Raw genomic sequence first — 24,004 nt, forward strand, 5'->3', positions numbered from 1 at the left:
AAGCATTCAAGAATCTGTGAGATTGCATATTATAAAACTGCCAGCCAAATTAACTTGAATTTTTGGTCACTACTCTAAGGAATAAAGAGGTGAAACTCCATGAGGCACTTGACTACTTAAATGCCAAGGCACCTAGAATTATGGACAAAAAGTTGGAAAAGACTTTGGAAAGTATCTAATCCAATCTCTCCCCCATATTTCCACCCCTTTTAACAGACAATGGCAGAACCACAGAGGGATTAATTACTGACCTGTAATTACATGGTTAGATGTGGAATGGGAAGAACACAACATGTAAAATATCAGAAAGATCAGGTTTTTGTCCCAGTTTTGCTGCTCATTAGATCTAGACCTTGGGCAATTTACTTGATCTCTTGGAACCTCAGTTCCCCATCCATGAAGTGAAATTACTCTTTCTTACAAAGTTGTTTATTACAAAGGGTTCCTGGTAAGCAGTTAAACACCATACAAATAGTATTTTTGCTAATTTATTTACTAATGATAGTAATAATATTAATAGTGACAAATATGCAGAAATGGTCATATACTATGGTTTGTTTAACAACTGATGCTGAGGAGGGGAGAAGGGTGCAGCAGGTGAGAGAGAGAGTGAGTATGCACATACATGAGTTTATTATAAATTTTACTGATCTCGTGGCATGGAATCAAAGCAGTGGATGTACAGCTTTTCTCAGAGAGGTAGGTGAAAGAAGGATTTCACTAAAATTTAATATTGGACACTCAAAGTGGCTTAGGGGCTCAGAAATTTGGGCACAATAACCAAAAAAAAAAAAAGTGCATCAGAGCAGACCCCATAGGTGCTGCCAGGGTGCATTCACCACAGAGAGAGGGGAAACACAATTTTGGTACAGAGAAATCTGAGATCAAAAATATTGCCTAATCTTAGCTGAGCCAGAGGCTGTACTGTATGCTGGTACTTGAAAAAGGCCCTCTGTGTCTCAGCTGGCCCCAGAAAAATGAGGTGGGAGCCATCTTGGAACAAGTGCACCACCTTGGCAACTACAAGACCTGGGAGATCAGCAGAGGAAAAAACATAAAAACAGCCACAATATCCTGGCAGATGCCTATCCAGTAACCTAGGCTGAGCCTGACAGAACATGAGTGAAACAGGTGCTGAGTAGACTATACCCAGGGGGTTTCAAGTTGGATGGGCAAAGGGGAGCCCAACTTGCTTCTCCTTTGTGTTGGGGAAGCTCACATAACCAGCTGAACAGGTTGGAGTAAATATACTCAGGGACTAAGCCCAGGAAGGCTGTGCTCCAGGGCAACAGTAAGTGGAGGATCAGACCCCCTGCCCCACAATTGGATTTCTTGGGAGGTTCCTGAGAACCAGACCCACACCAGAGATTGGCTACTGTCAAACCCTGGGGGTAGGTCAGTCTAGTTTCTCTAAAGAAGGTACCACCCAACAAAGGCCCTGAAGCCTGTGTAGACCTCAGAACCATTTGCTGACACTTCCCTCATAGAGCTGCAGAAGCTAAACCCTGAGAATGCACTCAACTGGTCCAAATGGACAAAACACCAACTGACAGAACATCCTAATCCATTTCACCCCATACTTGTAAGAAGGGAAACTCAGTCTTCTATCAAACAGCTTCAGTCTTAGGCCACTCCATTTGGCAGCTCAGAGAGTGTTTTAGTCAGCTTTTTCACATCTGTGATTAAAAGACCTGATCACAACAATTTTAGAGGAGTAAAAGTTTATTTGGGGGCTCACAGTTTCAGAGGTCTCAGTCCATGGATAGGTGGCTTCATTCCTCAGGGCCCAAGGTGAGGCAGGACATCATGGCAGAAGAATGCGGCAGAGGAAAGCAGCTTACATGATGATCAGAAAGCAGAGAAGAGATCTCTGCTTGCCAGATACAGATATATATACCCTAAAGTCACACCCCCAATGCCCACCTCCTCCAGCCACACCCTACCTACCTTTATTTACCACTCAATCCCATAGGTGATTAGTTCACTGATTGGTTAAGGCTCTTGTAACTCCATCATTTCTTCTCTGAACTTTCTTGCATTGTTTCACAAGTGAACTTTTGGGGAACACCACATCCAAACCATAACAGAGAGCAACATACAAACAGGAAGGGGTTAACATCTTCCATCCCCTGCTCTCTCTATCAGTACATAACTCAAGAAGAATTCGAAAGAAAGACTGTTGGACATAGACAGTAACTCTCTAATCTGGTCAACTATTTTGACCACCTCAGTGGAGAAGTTTCCTTCATTCTTCACTGATTTGGGATTTTTTTTTTAATTTTTTAATTTTTTTTATTCTTTGTGGAGGGGGAGTATGTGTACATATGTATGAATTCTAACTGTGCTGATTAACTCAGGGACATACACAAATACACTTATAAGTTCTCTTTTTCTCATGCTTAGCATTTTTAATGCAATTGTTTTTTTCCTAGCAGTGTCTTCTGAGGTTCGGGTTTTTGAATGTATATTTTGGTTTGGCTTTGCATTATTTTCATGTGTTTGCTTTGTTTCTCTTTCTCTCTTTTGCCAACCACCAAATTCTGTTCTCTCTCCCAATACCTTCCTTCTTTTTTTCCCCTCCTTTTGTATAAACATCACCTGCTACGTCTCTTCTTCATTCTCTCTGTTCACTTTTTTAAATTATAAAATCTTTTCTAACTTCCTAACACATTTCCTTTTCTCCTAATTTTAAAATTTACTGTATTTTTACTGTCTTTCAGAATTGATTGGTTTATATGACTCCTATCCCATCATTATTGCTAATACAATTATTACTGCTGTGGATGATATAATTGTATCTGCTGTTTGCTTTAAAGCCAGATCAAGTTCATGGTTATTGTTTTTATTGTTGACAATTGCTGAACCTTTTCCTATTTATTGGTTAATTTCTGTTGAAGATATAGGAACTGCATATTTACTTTAACACTGTGTGTTGTTTGTTGTTTGCAACAGTTGTTACTATTGTTTATTTTGCCCCATTCTGTGAGGTGCTGAGAACCCTTAGGGATGCTAAAAGTTCACAGGTTAGATACTCTACTGCTGAATTGAAAGTTCCTGACATTACTCCAACTCAAAAATTGAGTAGACAAAAGCCCCAAACCAACAACAAAGATCCAAGGAGGAACAATCAGAGAGGAAACTCAGGTCCCACCTTTTAGGATCTCCGCATACATCAAAAACAGAGAGAAGTCCCAGAACAAATAAGATAATTACATACAAAAGGACACATACGAAAAAAGAGGTAAGGGAATCCACTTCAATTGATGCACAAGTCCAAGACCTCTGAAAACAGAAGAGAACAGGAGAAAAAAATCTCCCCCCAAAATTCACAATCCCCCAACAAAGAATCCTACTGATAGCAAAGTGGATGAAAGCCCAGAGAAAGATTATAAAAAACTGATTAATAAAAAATGTTCAGTGAACTAAAAGATCTAAGGAAGGAATTAAGAGAGCAGTTACAGGAGATGAAAGACCACTTTAATGAAGAAATAGAAACAGTGAAAAGAAATCAAGCAGAACTCCTAGAAATGAGAGAGACAGCCAATAAAATTAAAAACTCAGTTGACAGCATCACTAACAAATTAAATTATGTAGAAAATAGAATCTCATCCCTTGAAGACTGAACTTCATGCAAGCTATCGTGAGTACACAGAAAAGCAATAAAGGGAAAAAATTATAGAATATGACCAGAATATACAAGAACTCTGGGACAACTTTAAAAGACCAAACCTGAGAATCATGGGATAGACAAGAACATGGAGATATTAAAGGCATAAAGAAATTTCCAATGAAGTAGTTAAACTTTTCTCATATCAGAAACAAGATAGACATCCACATACATGAGTCTTACAGGACCCCAAATAGACCTAGTCAAATAAGAAGCTCACCAGGACATATCATAATCAAAATTGCTAACATAGAAAATAAGGAAAGAATATTAAAGGCTATAAGAGAGAAACATCTGGTCACACTTAGAAGCAAACCAATAAGGCTATGTCTGATTTATCAGCTCCGACGCTGAAAACAAGGAGGGCCTGGAATAAGATATTCCAAGCCCTAAGAGAAGACAGCTCCCAGCCAAGGTTACTATACCCAGCAAAGCTCAGTTTCAAATTTGAGGGGGAAATAAAAACTTTCCACAAGAATAAACTAAAAGAATTTATGAGCATCAATCCAGCACTACAAAAAAAAATAACTCAAAGATAAACTGCACACAGAAGAACTAAAAAACAATTCCCAAAGCTCCCCAACAGAGGAAGTTCAATAGAAGAATAATCCACTAAATGAGAATCAAGACAAGATAATATATAGCAAAAAAAAAAAAAAACACAAAATAGCAGGAAACCACAAACACATATCCATACTAATGCTGAATGTTAATAATCTCAAGTCACCAATTAAGACACAGATCGGCAGAATGGATCAAAAACAAGATTCAACAATATACTGTTACAAGAGATTCATAGGCAAAGACATCCACAGGCTAAAGGTAAAAGGATGACCAAAAATATTCCACATCTATGGTCAAAAAAAAGCAGGAGTAGCTATTCTCAGACAAAGCAGATTTCAAGCAAAAATTAATCAGAAGAGACAAAGAAGGCCACTACACCCTAGTAAAAGGAACAGTCAAAAAAGAAGATATAACAATAGTAAAAATGTATGCCCCCAATGTCAGTGCACCCAATTTCATGGAAAAATACTCCATGACATTAAGTCTCACATACCCCAACACCATAATATTGGGTGATTTAAATATATACTTCTCACCTATAGATAGGTCATCAAAACAAAATCAATAAAGATATCTTCAACCTAAACACTATGAATCAAATGGACCTAATGGACATATACAGAATGTTCCACCCCAAAACAGCTGAATTTACCTTCTCAGCTACATGGAACTTTTTCCAAAACAGATCATATTCTAGACCACAAAGCAAATCATATATATATATGATATATATATATGATATATGTGTATAGGTGTGTGTATGTGTGTGTGTGTGTATGTATATATATATTTCCCATCAGAGCATAATAGAATGAAGCTAGAAATCAACAGCAAGAAAAATAATAGAATCCATATTAAACACATGGAGATTGAACAATACTCTTTTTAATGAAGAATGGATCAAAGATTAAATAAAAGTAAAGGGCTGGAGCTGGGGCTCAGTGGTAGAGTGCTCACCTAGCATGTGTGAGGCCCTGGGTTCGATCCTCAGCACCACATAAAAATAAATAAAAAATAAAGGCGTTGTGTCCAACTACATCTAAAATTTTTAAAAAAGAAGAAGAAGAAAGAAAAGTAGAAATCAAGAAATTCTTAGAAATGAATGAGAACAGAGATACAACATATCAAAATCTCTGGGACAGTATGAAAGCAGTTCTAAGAGGAAAATTTACAGTAACTGTGTAACTACATTAAAAAACTAGAGAATCCCAAATAAATAAGCTTATGCTCGACTTCAAGGCCTTAAAAAAAGAACAAAATAATCCCAAATTCAGTAGAATCAAAAAAGAATTAAGATCAGAACCAAAATCAAAGAAAGTGAGAATTAGAAAACAATACACAGGATCAATGTAATGAGTAGTTGGTTCTTTGAAAAGATAAGAATGACAAATTCTTAGCCAAACTAACCAAAAGAACGAGTAAGAAGAGAAATCAATAAGATCAGAGGTCAAAAAGGAGATATCAACCCAGACCCTCTGAAATTCAGAGAATTACCAGAACTTATTTTGAAAATTTATACTCCAATAAACTGGAAAATCTGAAAGACATGGCCAGATTTCTTGACACATATGACCTGCCCAAACTAATCAGGAAGATATTAAAAAAAAAAAAACTAAACAGACTAATATCAAATAATGATATCAAAACCACAATTAAAAACTTTCCAAAAAAAAGAAAAGCCTAGGACTTGATGGATTCTTACCTGAGTTCTACCAGATCTTTACAAAAGAACTAACACCAGTTTTTCTCAAATTATTCCATGAAATTGAAAGAAAGGAAACACTCCCAAATACATTTTATGAAGCCAGTATAACCCTAATACCAAAACCAAAATGCATCAAGGAAAGAAAACTACAGACCAAAATCCCTGATGAGTATAGATGCAATAATTCAATTATATGCAGTATAATCAAATGGGTTTCGTTCCAGGGGTGCAAGGTTGGTTCAACATACACAAATCAATGTATATAGTTCATCTTTTAAACAGAATTAAGGGCAAAAATCACATGATCATCTCAATAGATGCAGAAAAGGCCTTGATAAAACCCAACATTCATTCATATTTAAAAACACTGGAGAAGCTAGGGATCAAAGGGACTTCCATCAACATCATATGACATAATATCATAGGCCATATGACAAATCCCAAAGCCAGCATCATATGGATGGAGAAAAACTAAAAGCATTTTCTCTAAAATCAGGAACAAGAAAAGGTGACAAGGCTATCCACTCTTACCGTTCCTATTCAATATAGTCCTTGGAACGTTAGCTAAAGTAATCAGGCAAGAAAAGGAAATTAAAGGGTTACAAATAGAAAAAGAAGTAGTCAGACTATCTCTGTTTGCCAATGACATGATCCTATATCTAGAAGACCAAAAAACTCTAGCAGAAGATTTCTAGAGCTTATAAATGAGTTCAGCAAAGCAGCAGGATATAAGATCAACACACATAGATAAAACATTTTACTATACTCCCAACAGTAATTCAGCCAAGAAAGAAATCAGGTAAACCATCTCATTCACAGTAACCACAAAAATAAATAAATAAGTAAATACTTGGGAATTAATCTAACCAAGGAGGTAGAAGAAGGAAAATTATAAAACACTGAAGAAAGAAATTGAAGAAGACCTTAAAAATAGAATGACATCTCCTATTCTTGGATAGACAGAATCAATATTGTTAAAATGACCATACTACCAAAAGCAGTACACAGATTCAGTGAAATCCCCATCAAAATACCAATGACATTCTTCACAGAATTAAAAAAAATATATTCTTAGGGGCTGGAGTTGTGGTTCAGCAGTAGAGCACTTGCCTAGCACGTGTGAGGCCCTGGGTTCAATCCTCAGTAACACGTAAAAATAAGTAAAATAAAGGTATTGTGTCCAACTACAACTAAAAAATAAATATTAAAAAATTCTTAAATTCATTTGGAAGAATAAGATCGAAAATTATCATAGTACAGCAATAAAGCAACATCAATGTTTATAACTGCATGACTCACAATAGCTAAATTATAGAACCAACCCAGATGCTTATCAATAGATGAATGGATTAAGAAATTGTGAGATATATATATATATATATATATATATATATATATATACACACACACACACACATACATACATACACATATACATACACACATACACATATATTAAGAAATTGTGATATATATATATGTATATGTGCACATATTAAATGAAATCAGCCAAACTCAGAACTCAAAGGTTGAATATTTTCTCTCATATGCGGAAGCTAGAGTAAAATAAAGGAAAGCAGGGAGGAGGGATACGCTAACATAAAGAACCAATCAAATATAAATGAGTAGAAAGCAAAAGGAGGTCTAGTAGAGTACAGGAAGGAGAATGGGAGAGAGGAAGGAGGATGGGAGGAAAAGGGAGGCATCATGAACTGAAATAGAATTCCATGCATGTATGAGTTTGTTGGGATGAACCCAGCTACTATGTATAGCTGTAAAGCTCTAATAAAAGAAATGCAAATTAAAACTACAATGAGATTTCATCTCACTCCAGTCAGAATGGCAATTATCAAGAATATATGCAATAGTAAGTGTTGGTGAGGATGTGGAAAAAGAGATTCACTCATATATTTCTGGTGGGACTGCAAATTGGAGTAACCACTATGGAAAGCAGTATGGTCATTTCTCAGAAAACTTGGAATGGAACTACCATTTGACCCAGCTATCCCACTCCTCAGTTTATACTCAAAGGACTTAAAATCAGCATAGTACAGTGACGAAGCCACATCAATGTTTATAACAGCTCAATTCACAATAGCTAAGCAATGGAACCAACCCCAGGTGCTCTTCAGCAGATGAATGGATAAAGAAAATTTGGTACAAATATGCGGATACTGATTCACAGTAGGTGGCAAGAGGCGGGGGAATGGAAGCACACCAGATTGGACAAAGGGGAATGAGGGGAGTGAAGAGGGATGGTTACAGAAAAGACAGTAGAATGAACCAAACATAAATTTCCTATGTTCATATATGAATACATGACCAGTGTAACTCCACATTATGTAAACCATAAGAATGAGAAGTTATACTCCATGTATGTATATGTCAAAATACATCCTACTGTCATACATTATAACTAAAAAAAAAGAAGAAAATGCCAAAGGCATACTTTATGATTTAAAAAAAGCTCTAATAAATAGTAAATATTACTGATCTAAATGTGTCATATACTTTTTACAAATACTTATGATATACTCAATACTCCTAATTGAATGCTTTTTGTTGGTTTTTTTGCCAAATTTGCATCTGCAGCTATCCAGTATTTGCAACCTAATCATGATTTGACAAATGGAGATGCATCTCAATTTGTTAACTCTTTTACCAATAACTTCACTGTCATTAAATCTGATATGGGATCTATTGTTAAACTACTCCTCTTCATATAAATTATATTGCTTAAACTGAAACTTCTTTCAGCTTTAACTCTAACTCAAACACTAATTTGTAACATTTGCCAATTTCCAGCATGTAAATATTCCCACCATGGCCAATTTCAAGTTACCAATGTGATACTGCTGAATACAAAGGTGGAAAGAGGTGCACAGTAAATATAAATAACCTCAAGAGGATAGATAATAATAAGATGTAATTAAATAGGAAGTTATGAGAATTGAGGGTTTTTATGTTTGGTTTGGTTTGATGGTTGTTTATGCAATGCTGGAGATCAAACCCAGGGCCTCTCACATGCTAAACAAGTGCTGTACCACTGAACTACAGCACTAGCTCCAGGTTTAAGTATACTTTGACCTTTGTTTTTATTTGTTTTATTTAATTTTTAACAAATGAGTGGCTTTGCTTAACAACCAGCTTGCAAAATTCCTGAAAAATTCAACAATAAGCTCTCATGGACCACTACAGACCATCACCACATCACTGCATAGGATGCTTCAGTGAAACAGCTACCCTGTTGGCTGATGTGGTATGTCACCAAGAGAATATTAAGTAAAACCAAAAATTGTATTATCTATGGAAGGTTTTTTTTTTAGCACTCTATACAATCAAATTCCTGGAAATAGGGCTATCTCATTTTTTTGTGGTTAGTAGCCATCTCTTTTAGTAGACCCAAACTGTTCTTATGCTTCTGAGAGGAAGAAGGATGATAATCACTCTGCTCTGAAGAAATACAAGTCTTTAATTTTCTCCATTTTGGTGTTATTGGGGAAATAAGGTTCTGTTTCTTTAACTTAAACAGAAAGAATATGTATTTTTAAAATCATATGCTACATAAGTGAATTATATTCAAGAGAAACATGAACTGTACATGGTAGGACAGATGCTAATCAGGGCAGTTTAGGGTTTCTACACAAGGGCAGTTGATTTGGATTCTTCTTGTATGCAAGAGATTTAGTGGTACTTGGATGATCCTGCCATCTTCAAAACCTCACAGGCTAGTGTCAGTAATATAGTTTTCCACCTGAAGTTTGAGCTGATACAACTTCTTGTTTCAGATTGTCTCCTACCTACTTGATCTTCCAGAAAAAGATGAAGAAGAAGTAGAGCGAGCACAGATCAACAGCTTTGACAGTCTCTGGGGAGAGACAGGTACTTCTAATAGATATTGCTTGTTTCTCTCATGAATGTGTTATGTTTGTGTGGACAGATGCCCGCAGCTACAGCTTATCCATACCCTTATTTCTTCTTTGGCATACCTTTGGCACATCACTGTCTTATGATTTTTGTGTTAGAGACCTATTCAGCCCAAGTAAAAAAGTCAGTCTTCTTTTTCTTTCTTTCAGTCCTCTTTCCCTTTGGGTTCTCCATACCATTAGCACTTCCACACAAAACATTTTCCCACTCTTGTTTCCAAATATTTTTAGAAGACTAAAAGTTTATTTTCAGTGTTCCAACATGAGCAAAAGATGATTGTGGAATTTCTCTTTTTTATTTGATCCTTGTAGTTCTTCCACCAAAATGATTCTCTTCACCTGCAATTGTAAACCAGAAGATTACTTATTTATCGATTCCTGGCTTAGTTGTTACCATGGTACAGTAATATCTGACACACTTAAACTTTATGTTATAAGTAAAGTTGCCCTGTAAGGCCCAACTCCGTGCATTTCTTCTTAGCATATTGCAAAGCAACTTCTTTATCACTTGATACTTACTATACAAACAGAAGCCTCTTCCTTGTGGCCTTTGCAGGAAATGATTGTTATCTTTCCACCAAATCTAAACTGGAGCATCTGAAGAAACATTAGTAACCCTTGATGTGTTTTTGTGAAACCAGGGCAAGGAAGATGGTAGCATAGCCACAGATATGTGTCATATTTGCCAGGAGAAAAAGACCAAAATTGATATTAGGCCATTTATTTTGCTCAACAAGAAGGGGTATACATTTTGGTTGTTAAAAATAAGAGAAGATTCTTGAACTTATTAAACATTTATATCAACCTATTGAATTGTAATGTTTCTTCCCATGGTAAAATTTCATGTAGATTTCATGACTCTTTTAAGTAGTCATCATGTGGAATGGTCCAAAGCTTAGGAATTTTCTTCTCAAACAATCCCTTCCTCTGTAAGAGCCAAAAGGAACAGATGCCAGGCAGCTGCAGCTTAAGAGCCCATGACAGATTAAGGGAAAATGTGCATCTGGAAACAGCTGCTATCTCGGAAAACAACCCCGCCCCTATGGGAGCCAGAGTACAGGCTGAGGGAAACGAACTGGCCAGGACAGCAGCAGTTCTGGAGTATTCTTATGTGAACTAGAGCTATAGAAAAGACCTGTTGGTTTACTTTTCCTGTCAACACAACCTTCCCCAGTACAGTATTGCCGTAGCTCCCAGTAGACCCCTTAATGCCAAGGGCACAGGCATATAAACCACCGAGATTGGCAAAAAAGTCATGGTTCAGTGGTGATAATGATAGAAACCATAAGGCTCATAGTCACAGTGATCAATGTCACACACATGCTAGTGAAAGAAATTCTCAAAAAAGTTCAAGGCCATGAACTAAATGGAAGTCTTATTTTTATTGATAGGAATTTACTAGAATAAAACTTTATGGCCTCAGAATTTTAAAAAGTTTTTTGCACTTAAAGTATACAGAGATTTTTATATAAAAGTCAAAACTTCATATCAGTTTGCTTGTAATCAGAATTGTGTTTAACTTGGTATTTGTATGCAATAATTTCAGTATTAGAAACAGAAAATGGTATTTAAATACAAGTTGAAATGAAATGTATTTTTAATATAATTTTTAGATATAATTTTAAAAACATTTGATTTCAAAAAATTTCCTGGAAAAAAAAAATGTTGTCATTGCTTTATGAAAATGACCCTAAAACTCACTCATCACTAATATAGATGGACTTTAAGCTGCTTTTATGTCTACACAGATAAGTTTACAAAGAATGCATTTTCCTTTCTAACAGCACATAATCATTTAATATTTATAATGACCCACTGAATTGTGATGTTTCCTCCAGTGGCCAAATCATATATATGTTTCTGTATATAAGACTGGTCTGTTACCTGCAGCTAGCTAGTGGGATCACCAACCCTGCAACCCTGACCTGAGAGAGAAAATTTTTATCTAAGGAAAATATAATGGTCATGATGTTCCCAACAATCTATATCATTTACTATATCAAATCTAGGATACTACAAAGTATAAGAAACTATGTAAGTATTATTTTATATGCCACTATAAAAACAAAAAGTTCTGCTAATTATACTAATACTATTCTTTATTATCATATCAATTGCAATATGCAGCCTCATTTCAGAAATATTAAGATTAGATGGAAGTGAATCTTAGGCTCAATTAAATACGCTTAACATAATAAGATATTGAGATATAATTTTTCATGTATCACATTTTCTAAGAGCAGATCACTAGAGTATCCTGGTTACTTTTGTCCTCTTTTGTAGCTCTTAATACTTCTATAGATATAATTTTACATCTAGCTTTTTCCATCTTGTCAACCCCCTCCCATCCCATAGTTTTCACAGACTTATGGAACAACAACAAAATAATCAAGAAGATGACAAGGTTGTCCCATCACCTTATGTTAGGGGCACAGACCAGGACCAGCATTAAGAGCTTCTAACAACTCTAGAAGCCAGCTCTGAAAATCATTACCCAAAAGAAGCCAGAGTTCACTAATTTAATCAGATTCCTTTCATTTCTGCCTTTCTCATTTTTGCCTATATTATCACGGCTACCTCCTAACCAGGGTGCTCCTAACCGATCTTCCTGCCTCTAGCCTCACCCTTTTGTGATTTTTTCACGGACTTCAGGTACAGGGGTCCTCAGCCATCATCTGTTTATGTCACTTGTTACTTCCCTGCTTACTGACATTTGTTAAATACTTTTAGAATTAAGTTCTTCAAGGTAGCATACAAAGACTGGCCATTATCTCCAGACTTATCTACTTGTCTTCTCCAGTAGTTCTGATAATAAACATGTCATTCCCCACCTAGTGCCTTTACATACTCCTTTGACTCTGGGCCTCGCTGCCTTGTCCTTGTATACCTATAAGACTCCTAGTTAACTTTTATCATCTAGCTCAGATTGTCCTATCTTCCTGGAGGCCTTCTCAATACTTATTCCTCTGTGCCACCTCCATACCATGGACATATCTCTGTTGTGCTTATCACACTGTACAGTAATGTATTTTCTTTCTGGACCATGAGTTCCTTGAGAACAAATAGCTCAATCAATGTTTAATTAATGTGATTTTGAATAGTAGTATTCAGTTTATGTCTCTCCAACCACCTTCTCTCATTAATCATACATGCTGTACTCTTTCAAGGTTGAAAATAGGAAAAAAGAGTCATTTGCTTCTCTGTATTCTATTTACTGTCAGCATCCCATCCAAGCAGACTTTGGCTATTTCCTCCAACTCTGAGCTGCATCCTGTCAACTTCTTCAAACTCCTTGTATGTTTCCCTTTGAAAAAAGCCCATTTATGTCAGATAATCTCATCAGATGCTGACCAGCTAGGGAACAAATTCTGTTTCTGGTCTCCTAGGAAGGGATTTTGTTCCTAACTGCTATGTTTGTTGTAAGAATCAATTTGTTTTACAGACCTGGCTTTACCTTAATCTCCTTTCTCTCAAAATTCTAACAGTTTTTGATAAGACTCATAAAACCCAGCCAAAGCAACTCCTTGCTCTTGGATTTTGAAAAGTTCAGACTCCATTTTACATAGTTATATGTTGTTTTGAGATGAAATTGGCCAGCTGTGTTAATAACCATGTCTAGCTATCAGCTGAAGGTTATTGCCAAATGACATCATAACCTAAAAGAGAAAAAAAAAAAAACAGAGATGATACAAAAAAAAAAAAGACCAAATGGAACATTGCCTCTCATAAAAATGCATTATTTGATAGAGAGAAATGGGTCAACCAGAGTAATAAAATTCTTAAAATAGACAGTGTAACTTTACAGACGGGCACTGGCTGTGAATATTCACATGTATTTTCTGAGCTAGCATCATTAGTGAGAGGTTTGATTCTGAACTATTGTCTGTTTTCTCCAGGGTGCTCTAAATTATTTTTGTGGTAAAGATTCGTTGGCCCCCACACATAGGTTTGCTGCAACCCTGTAACCTAGTAGCTAACTTTAAATGGGGTCAGAACCTGGGAATGGTTTGTTTTATGTTCCAACAAGATGATTCTTTTTGTTTTTATTTGTTTGTCTGTTTTTGTTGTTGTTGTTGTTGTTTTAACCAGGAATTGAATCCAGGGGGACTTAACCACTGAACCACATTTCCAGCCCTTTTTTATATTTTCATTTAGGGTCTCACTGACTTGCTTAGGACCTTGCTACATTGTTGAGGCTGGCTTTGAACTCTGGATCCTCCTGCTCAGCCTCCCAAACCACTGGGATTACAGGCATGAGCCACTGCTCCCAGCACAAGATGATTCTTACGATGCCTAACCTATGTCTATCCCAGTAAAATTCTTAAACTACTCTTGTGTTCTCACCAACATACAATTTCAAATTTCTTGTTAGAAATTTGAACTTGAAAGAGAGAAGATCACTTGGATTTAAAGATCCAGAAACAAAACTTCTTTGTAAAGTCAGTAATTATAGCCATTAACTCTTGTTAATCCAACAAGGCTTGGAAGTGATCACCTTAGATAGAACCAAGCTTCTGCCCTGCCATGAGGAACTGAATGAGAAATGCTAATGTCAAGAGTTCCAAAATAAAATTGAAAATAAACCATAAGGCAAACCATAGATCTGGTTTGACTGTGTACATTTTCAAAAATTGCCACATTTTCCTTCATAAGCCCCATCTTATTTGGGGGAAAGGAAGGATTACTTGAAGGTTTATCTTCATGGAAATTATAGATAGTTTTAATTTTGCATATGGTGCAATTGTGGGTAAATAACAATCCTAAAGACAAAAATGCCATAATTTACACTTCAGTGGAAAAAAATACAAATGACCATTTGATTTGAATTTCAGTGGCTTCTCTGATTGCAACATTTACAAACTGAAATGTTTGCACCTGCCAAATGTTATCATTTTCTGATCTGTCATTGGAATAGGTGACCATAATAAAGGAAGGACCTGTTTGTTGCCTGCTACATCCATTTCCCAGTTCAATTTGGGGAAAATTTTTTTCTGTCCTCTTTCTTTAAAATTAAGCATAAAATCCTCCCTATCCTTCATCCATTCTTTAAAACAATAAACATATGCATTTTAAATTCCCTGCTTAAATGAAATAACTGTTAAGAGATGGACTTGGTATCTCCAAATTCTTCTTTCTGCTATTAAAACAGCACACTAAGAATGAAATTAGCACTCAGAGAATGTCTGCTGTATCAAAGATCACAAATAATGGACAATAGCATAAAAAGAATGTAAAAAAGTTTTCCTGCTATATCCTTTATACTCACAACAGCTATTTTTTGTCTGTGATTCCATTATTTTATATTCAGAAGAAAATGGCCATTGTCCCTCTTCTTTTCTCATCTTTAAGACCATTATTTTGAATGATCTGATCTTTTTGGAACTAGGAATGGAACCCACAGCCTTGTGAATGCTAGGCAAGTGCTCTATCACTGAGCGACATCCCCAGCCCTTTTTTATTTTTTAGTTTGAAACAAGTTCTCCCTAAGTTGCCTAGGTGACCTTGAACTTGCAATCGTCCTCTCCTGCCTCAGCCTTCTGAGTAGCTGGGATTACAGGTGTACACCACCATACCTGGCTGTCATTTGGATCTGCATGTAAAAATGTTTGCAAATATACAAGAAACTTCTGTCTCTATGAAAGAGTGAGAGAAACAAAGAAAAACGACAATGAAAAACTGGCTCCAAGGCCCTTAAACTCTAATTCCTGACTTTGGTTCTTTGAGAGCTCAGAAGTAAAGGTTGGCCAGTGGTGGTTCCCATCCAATTCTAAAGAAGACTATCTCTGCCAAGTCCCTTCTCTCTATATTCCACTCATTCATAGGCTGGCAGGTTTTTAATTAGGACAAGAAACAAAAGAGAGGTAGGCTAAAGGCAAAGAAGATAATATGGGTAGGGAAAATGAAACTCAGTGAGTTTGATCAAAGGCGGTTTTTCAGTGGATTTATTATTATGGTTGTCCCCAGATATTGTGAGCCCATTTAAATTTTTTTAATTCAAACATTTCCTTCCTGGCTGGGCACGGTGGTGCTCAACTGTAACCCCAGCTACTTGGAAAGCTATGGCAGAGGATTGAAAATTCAAGGCCAGCCTCACCAACTTAGACCTTGTCTCCAAATAAAAAATAAAAAGTACTAGGGATGTAGCTCAGTGATAAAGAATCCCTAGAAAAAGGATCTTAGCTTCCTAGAAAAGGCAGCTAAAATCATTATTCTTGGAGGTAAGGTAGTAATTATATTGATCAAACAGTTACTGTGTTGCATAAAACAAATCATTTGGAAATGCCTTAATGCCATACTTGACAGTGAGGCCTGGAGAAGACAAGAACCACCTATCCTCAGTCTTTGTTCTCTGCCATTAGCGCTGACAGCTGCAGCCGGAAGAGGCAAACTGGAGGTATGCCGTCTGCTCTTGGAGCAAGGCGCAGCAGTGGCCCAGCCAAACCGCCGAGGGGCAGTGCCCCTGTTCAGCACTGTTCGCCAGGGCCACTGGCAGGTAAGCAGGGAAGCTACTTGCAGCTTCTCAGGCCTTGGAGCCCTTATTCATAAATTTTGAGTTACCCAGCAGTTATCAGGTTTGAGAACTGGGCCTTTGTTCTTATGAATCTGCTTAATTAAGAAGGTGATAAAAAGTTAAAGTTCAAAGCAGTCATTGTGATCTAGATTGACTAACTACTTTTGTCCTGGCCATGCAGTGATCTCCTTCTCACACTTCACAGTAGTAACCAGTATATTGGAAAGTTCAGTTCTCAGCAGATCTCTGCTAAACCACTTACTCACAGGGTTTCAGACTTGGTAAAAGAAAGTGGTGGTATATGCAAATTCGAGTTATGTGATCTTCCCCACTGTTTGGATTCTAAATAAATGTTAATTTATATATTTAGGATGGAAAAGAAAGCTTCGTAATAATAATCTTTAGATATATATGAGTAGGAAAAAAAAGATTCTAAAAGCCAAACAGTGTAAAGAGCTATCAGAAGCACTTCAGTAGTCAGTTCAGAGTAAATATTCACTGCTACAAGCAGGCTCGCAGCCCCTAGAATAATAAATATAATAAATAAGAATAGAATAATAAATGTCAGTGCATTAATAAAATGCACTGACATAGGTAGTGATTTGTGTTGGAACTTCCATTTTGGGATTGTTCAGACTGCATTACATCTTGGCATATATATATATATATGTGTATATATAGATATATATATATTTTTTTTACTTAATGGCTCAATCAGATATTCAGAGATGAAACTCTCATTCAGCTCTCCTTAAGAGAGTTAGAGATTAAATCACATTAGGACTGAATAGGTACTTATAAGGGGTTCTATTAGTAGAAAACTAATAGAATTTATAGAGGTGACTTACCTGTATAGCCATATAAGTTCACACACTTTAGGGAACAGTATGCATGCGTCTTCTCAATAGTTCTTTTTGGACCAATTGCTACCTGTTTCTCTGCATTTACAGATTGTTGATCTTCTACTTACCCATGGAGCTGATATCAACATGGCAGACAAGCAAGGTCGTACTCCCCTGATGATGGCTGCTTCTGAAGGCCATCTGGGAACTGTGGACTTTCTTCTTGCACAAGGTCAGTAATACGATGCCAGAGTTGAATGGTCAGTGCCCATAATAACTTAATGGACTCCTGATTTTCAGCAGTAGATTTCAGGAGATGTTAAGAATATTATTGGGGCTAGGGATAATAGCTCAGTTGGTAGAGTGCTTGCCTTGCAAGTGCAGTGCCTTGGGTTCAATCCCCAGCACCACACACACAAAAAAAAGAATGAATTAATGAATGAATGAATATTATTGGGCTGGGGTTGTGGCTCAGTGGTAGAGCACTTGCCTAGCACTGTGAGGCACTGGGTTCCATCCTCAGCACCACACAAAAATAAATTAAAAAAGGCATTGGGTCCATCTACAACTAAAAAAGAATTTTAAAAAGAATGAATGTTATTAATCCAATTGGTTAGAAAATGAAAAAGGCCATCTCCTGACCTCTTATATACAATGGAATCCCTCTAACCCTGATATTCATTGTTTCCTGTGACCTGAGGGATTTTTAAATTAACACATTCTGAACTCATTCAAATCAATTATCTCCAAACTTTTATTTGCTTTAATGTATTCTCAATAAACGTTCCTCTTCCAGAGGTTGTATTTTGACTTTATCTGTTCTGCACAACTAACATTTTTCTTGAATCCAAAAGAGCTAATAGTAGGACCCTGGTTGGGGAACCAGGATATTATAGGAGGTGGTCATTTATGAGCTCGATGAGCTTTTCCTCCTATAGAGCTCCACCCTCGTAAAGCATTTCAGGCTCCTGTGCAAAACAATGGTTGGTGATGATAGACCTCCACAGTAGAAAAAGGCTGGAGTCATTGGTGGTACTGCAGTGCCATCTGTGGGGCCTTATGAGCATTTGCACAAAGCAGGTGATAGAGCTAAAGCTATGATTTCACCTCCACTGTTTAGTAAACTGGACTTATACATCTTTAATTATATCCACAAATCATCACATACTTTTCTTCAAGGAAAACAACTCCCAAAGAATTATTCCCAAGCTTTAGCAGCTGAGGTTAGTTGAATTAAGATAAAGACTGGTTTGCTTCTAAGATTTTAAACTTCAGCACAATCAGAGACTTATTGAATCTTCAGCTATATCCTTCAAGGAAGATCTTTTTATCACAGCCTCAGACTCAAAGCTGTGTCAGAATCAGAGAGTTAATCTTCCAGTATACACAGTGGCTCTCGCCTCCTTACTATAAGCCACCAAACAAGTCTGGCTTAATGATATCTTCTGTTGGGGAAAGGGGAGGCTGTGGGAACAGAGGGAGGGAATACGCCTAGATTCTCAAGATAAGAACATGGCAGGAATAAATGTTCCAGAGCAAACTATGTGCCCTGGAAAAGCAGAACCTCTTCAGCCACTGATAACCTCTGGATAGCATCAGTGCCTGCCACTGGCCAGTAGAAGTTCATTAGGCATGGATCTAAAGATTTGCTCTCCCTTTTCTTTCTCACTGAAGACATTCTGGTCTTTAGACTGATTCTCTTTGTTTTTCTCTTACACTTAATGAGAAGCTTTCACTAAGCCAACAATTTTGCATTTATTTAGCCTTCATTATTTGTAGAACACTATGTTAGGAACTATGAATGATTTTTTTAATTAATAAACTTAATTTGTATCCTCAAAAGGTCTGTAATCTGGCAAAGAAGAGATAAAACAGAACTAGAAGGCAAAGAATCCTAAATGTTTTAATACAGGTAACTGAGTTAAAATAGGAAATATTTGAAATTTGAGTGGAGAAAAAATATTCTCTATTTAGGGAGGGGGAGTAATGTGGAAGAAAGGCCAAGCAAGAAGTAATAGTGCAGAATAGTCTGGGAAAATACATAAGTTGTCTAGTGAAGTACATGAGGACTGCTGGGAAACAAAACTGGAAAGTTATATGGAAATAAATGGTAAAGGACCAGTTTAAAAGAATTTGGACTTAATTCTGAAGGAAATAGAGAGTCTTTAAAGATTTTTTAAAAGGTTGGGGTTGGGGTGTAGCTCCGTGGTAGAGCTTTTGCTCTAGATACAAGATCCTCCAGCACCAAAAAAGAAAAACCTTAAAGATATTGATGCCAGTACTATTCTTTCTTTAAAAAAAAATTACTCTGGCAGTAGTGTGAATAGTAAAATTTGATGTAGGAATGATACTGCTATTGTAATAGAATAGATGAAACATATGGAGGGCCTAATACAGGGACAGTCACTATCAAAATAGAACAAAAGGAACAAGTGCAATAAATATTTTGTATATAAAGACTTATTATCCAGGCCCAGTGGTGCACACCTATAATCCCAGCTACACAGGAGGCTGACGCAGGAGGATCCCAAATTTCAAGGCCAGCCTGGGCACCTTAGTGAAAACCTGTCTCAAAATAAAAAGGTATAGGAATATAATTCAGTGGCAGAGTGCTACCTAGCATGCATGAGGCCCTAAGCTTGATTGCCGAAAAAATTAAAAATCCTAATTAAATACAAGAAATAAGAAAGAAAGAAGGGTTGAAAATAACTCCAAAGTTGTAAAATCAGTGTTAGAACTTTAGATGGATGACAACTGTGATTTCATTAACTACTTTAGAAAAAAGAGAGAAGGAGAAGATTACAAATTGAATTTTGGAAGTATCAAACACTTTACAGATTTGTCGTGTATATATCCTTTTAATGCCTTAAATTCCAATTTTCCTTATTTTTATAAAATCAATTTATCTATAATATTCATCCAAAATCTTCTTATCCTTTTGCTTTTTCCACCACTGGAGATGCTGTCCAGAGAACTTACAGATGTTATAGCTGAGAAAACTTTTTGGAGTTTCAAGTTCATTCCATGTTCACTCTAGAGTCAGTGTTTTAATTGCAGACTATACCATTATGAAAAGATAAACCCATGCATAAAGGGCTTTCATCCCATTTGGAGGTTTAGTGCCTTCCAGTTTTTCATCATACTATGGGAAACCACAAGTTGGCTGACATCTAGGGATATAAAGGGTAGAGGCCAGATAACTGCTGAGTAGACCCTTAGCCTGACTGTGGCAGATCCAAAACTTGAACTGACATCTGAATCCTGTCCAACTAAGGAGGCATCCTGAAAAAGTGTCCCATGTGCAGTAAGTTAAGTTGATCTCTAATTTAGTTAGTAAGTAGGACCTTCCATCTGTATGTAGAGATTGTCTTAGGTGCTCTTCAAAACTGTCAAGGAAATGATGGGTTCCCTGCCATCGAAGAGTTGCAGCCTAGGCCTAAGAACAAAATGTATATTGAACTGCAGACTAATTTTATATAACAGTGTGTAAAGGATGTTTGATCCTTACAGATGAAACTAGAAATGTTTGACAGGATACAGATGCAGAATATAAAAGGGATTAAGATGGTAGGTATGGGGTTATTGAAGATGGCTAACTGTTTAAACTCTGAGTGATTTCTTAATTATTTTTTAAAGTGACATGATGTTTTGCTATATGTAGTCATTGAAGAATGGCTAAATCAAACTACTTAACATTACTTTTACTTCACAATACTCATTTTTGTGGTGGAAATGCTTAAAATCTTCTGTCATCAATTTTCAATTGTACAAAATATTGTTTTTAATTATAGTAACCATCATGTACAGTAACTGTCTTGAATTTATTCTTCCTGTGTAACTGAAAGTTTGTGTCCTTGTCCAATATCTCTCTGATTGCTCCATCCCCCAGCCTCTGGGAAATATCATTTTACTCTATGTTTCTATGAACTGGGCTTTTTTAGATTAAATCCAGAATTTCTTTTGTGACCTGGGTTCAGTATCCTCCCATGAGTATTCCCCCTACTTTTGTAGGGGGAATAAAGTGATAAACATGTATTGGGCTCCTATTTTATGAGAATCTCTCAAGCAGTTTACACTGTTAAAAATGGAAGACTTCCACTCATTTCAGAAAACATTCATTGAGAATTTTTATATGCAAATGGGACACATAAAAACAGATAAAAGAATATATTAAGCAGATTCAAAATATAAATTAATGACAGATTGTGAGAGCTTCTTGGAGTCAGTGGGATTTGGAACAGTTTCTAGTAAATGTGTAGAAGTAAGGCAAGTTATGGGGAAAGTGAAGTATTTAACCCATAGGAGCAACCTAACCAAAGGTGAGGATTCAGGAGCATCTATGGGAGGAGATTTCTAGACCAAAGTAGAAGATTCCCACAGGAGAATAATGAAACTTACTGATAGAGACTAAGCTTGGGGATAGACTGTAGAACACTTAAAATACCTAGTAAAACTACTGGGCTCTATTATATTGGCAGCTTATCAGATAAATTTTTTTAAGAGAGAGAGAGAATTTTTTAATATTTATTTTTTAGTTTTCAGTAGACACAACATCTTTATTTTATTTTTTTAATGTGGTGCTGAGGATCGAACCCAGCGCCCCATGCATGCCAGGCGAGCGCACTACTGCTTGAGCCACATCCCCAGTCCCAAGATCAATTTTCAATAGTTTTATTGAGATATAACTGATATATTAGTGTCAATATTAAAATGAAACATCCAAAAACAAAAGGTGTTCTTTGGCAGTGTTTATATCTTAAGTACTAGTTTTCCATCTGCTATGAATTTTCATGTTTCCTCAGTCCTATATTATCACTTGCTCCTGTAGGTGCCTCTATTGCTTTAATGGACAAAGAAGGATTGACAGCCCTCAGCTGGGCTTGTTTGAAGGGTCATCTCTCAGTAGTACGTTCTCTGGTGGATAATGGAGCTGCCACAGACCATGCCGACAAGAATGGCCGCACCCCACTGGACTTGGCAGCTTTCTATGGTGATGCTGAGGTGGTGAGTGTCTTCACACTAGCCTCAGGACAGTAGGAATAGGGAAGATTCTCCATTGTGATACTGTCTTGAGATTAAAGGTGAAGTAACAATTTAGTGGTCCATGTTGAACCCTTGCTCCTCTGTTAACTGTTTTGCTTGATCCATCTTCTAGGTCCAGTTCCTGGTGGATCATGGAGCCATGATTGAGCATGTTGACTACAGTGGGATGCGCCCTCTGGATAGGGCAGTTGGGTGCCGGAACACTTCTGTTGTTGTCACTCTCCTGAAGAAAGGAGCTAAAATAGGTAGGAGAAAGAAAGATGGCATTGGCCATCTGTGCCCAGGGGCCAGACTGGTCCAGTGGCCTGGCTGCCCTGGGTATTTGGTGTAAATATAGCTTCCCTTCTGCCCTGGCCCAGTTATTGCCCAAATGAACAGAAAAGTTGCTGAGCCATGATCTGTAGTTCCCTGTGTCCAGAGTTTCATGGTTCTCTGCCATGCCCCTAGAAACCTTAGCCAAAAGAAAGCCCTGACCTTAAGCTTAAGCATAGCTTAGTGCTCCCTCTGTACTAGCCCACCCTATGAGCATCCTGGATCCCTGCAGCGCCATGAGCCTTTGCTTTCCCTTGCTCTGTATGTGCTTCAGACTCTCAAGCCCCTGCTGCTGCTGTCCCAGCTGCTCCCCTCCCCACAGAACTGTAGACAAGGGTTGGCTGATATGCTGGCTTTTTTGCTGCCTGCCTCTCACTGCTGCTTTTTCCTTCTTTTTTTTTTTTTTTTCACCTTCATCCATTTTTTTTTTCCTGTCCTACAACTTTTTGTTTTCTCCTTTCTTTGAAGGTTGTCAGACGTTACCGAGTCGCCCACGAGGTATATTTCACCGCTGTCAGCATCAGGCGTGGTCTGATGGCTTGGTCAGCTTTGCCTTCTCCTCTTTGATTTTAGCCTGCATGAGTTCCCTACACCTCTAATCTTTTAATTTACTTCACCTTAAAAGAAGATTTTTTAAAAATGACTGTTGTAGAGAATAACTTGAACTTTTGATAACTAACCCTGTAAAATTTAGTTCTTAAATAATTCAGGCATCTGTAAACTAATAATTTAACCTTTTCTTCTTTTTGTGGGTAAAGTAGTCCTCAGTAATGTTGGTTTGTTTCGTGTTTGTTTGATATTCAAACTATGCTCCTGGTTCAAAGTGAATTTCTGGGAGTCCTTTCTGCTACTTACAAATTAAGGGAGCCTTTAGAGTCTTCAGTGGTTTCCCTTCTGTGAAGTACATATTTAAAAAGCAAGAGTCTAAACACCTGGGACTTTTGAGTCCTGGATCAAAAATAAATTAACCTTCTTGGATTTCTCAAACCTTGTGGTAACTTTAATGTAAACCCTTTCTCCTAATTTCCTGATCTAAATAATTCCAAACGACACCATTGTATACTCATAAGAACATGCAGGCTTTGCTGCCCTTCTACGGTGCAAGCTTAGACAGTTCAGATATTCTTATTTTAAGGTGAATACAAATCCAATACAGCTTCTTGGCAGTGGGAGTCACTAAAATACTCCCAGGTCTAAAAGACAAGGTAATTATTGTGGAGCAAGTTGTTCTCTCAGCAGAAATTCCCCCGGGATGTTTTTTTCACCTAGCTTCCTACCACCCTTACATTGTATGAGTTTTTTACCCATCATGCATCCTGTACACTACAGGTCCAGCCACATGGGCGATGGCTACCTCCAAACCAGACATCATGATCATCCTGTTGAGCAAGCTGATGGAAGAGGGGGACATGTTTTATAAGGTGAGGACAGGAG

General features: G+C 37.1%; 1 protein-coding gene across 4 annotated transcripts in view; it reads left to right on the top strand.

Annotated features, from left to right (window-relative positions):
• Tanc2 (tetratricopeptide repeat, ankyrin repeat and coiled-coil containing 2) overlaps nucleotides 1-24,004 on the top strand; it is a 444,589-nt gene that overhangs the window by 406,377 nt on the left and 14,208 nt on the right. For 3 of the 4 annotated variants that reach the window (XM_071603166.1, XM_027946338.2, XM_071603167.1), the window contains exons 18-23: nucleotides 9,725-9,818; nucleotides 16,222-16,355; nucleotides 17,324-17,447; nucleotides 22,044-22,219; nucleotides 22,371-22,503; nucleotides 23,900-23,991. In XM_071603166.1, the coding sequence (XP_071459267.1) occupies nucleotides 9,725-9,818; nucleotides 16,222-16,355; nucleotides 17,324-17,447; nucleotides 22,044-22,219; nucleotides 22,371-22,503; nucleotides 23,900-23,991 (753 nt within the window). Of the gene's footprint in view, nucleotides 1-9,724; nucleotides 9,819-16,221; nucleotides 16,356-17,323; nucleotides 17,448-22,043; nucleotides 22,220-22,370; nucleotides 22,504-23,038; nucleotides 23,069-23,899; nucleotides 23,992-24,004 lie in introns of all 4 variants that reach the window. The other variant, XM_071603168.1, reaches the window with a different exon arrangement.

This window comes from Marmota flaviventris, chromosome 17, assembly GCF_047511675.1.
Source record: "Marmota flaviventris isolate mMarFla1 chromosome 17, mMarFla1.hap1, whole genome shotgun sequence".
Classification (NCBI taxonomy): Eukaryota; Metazoa; Chordata; class Mammalia; order Rodentia; family Sciuridae; genus Marmota; species Marmota flaviventris.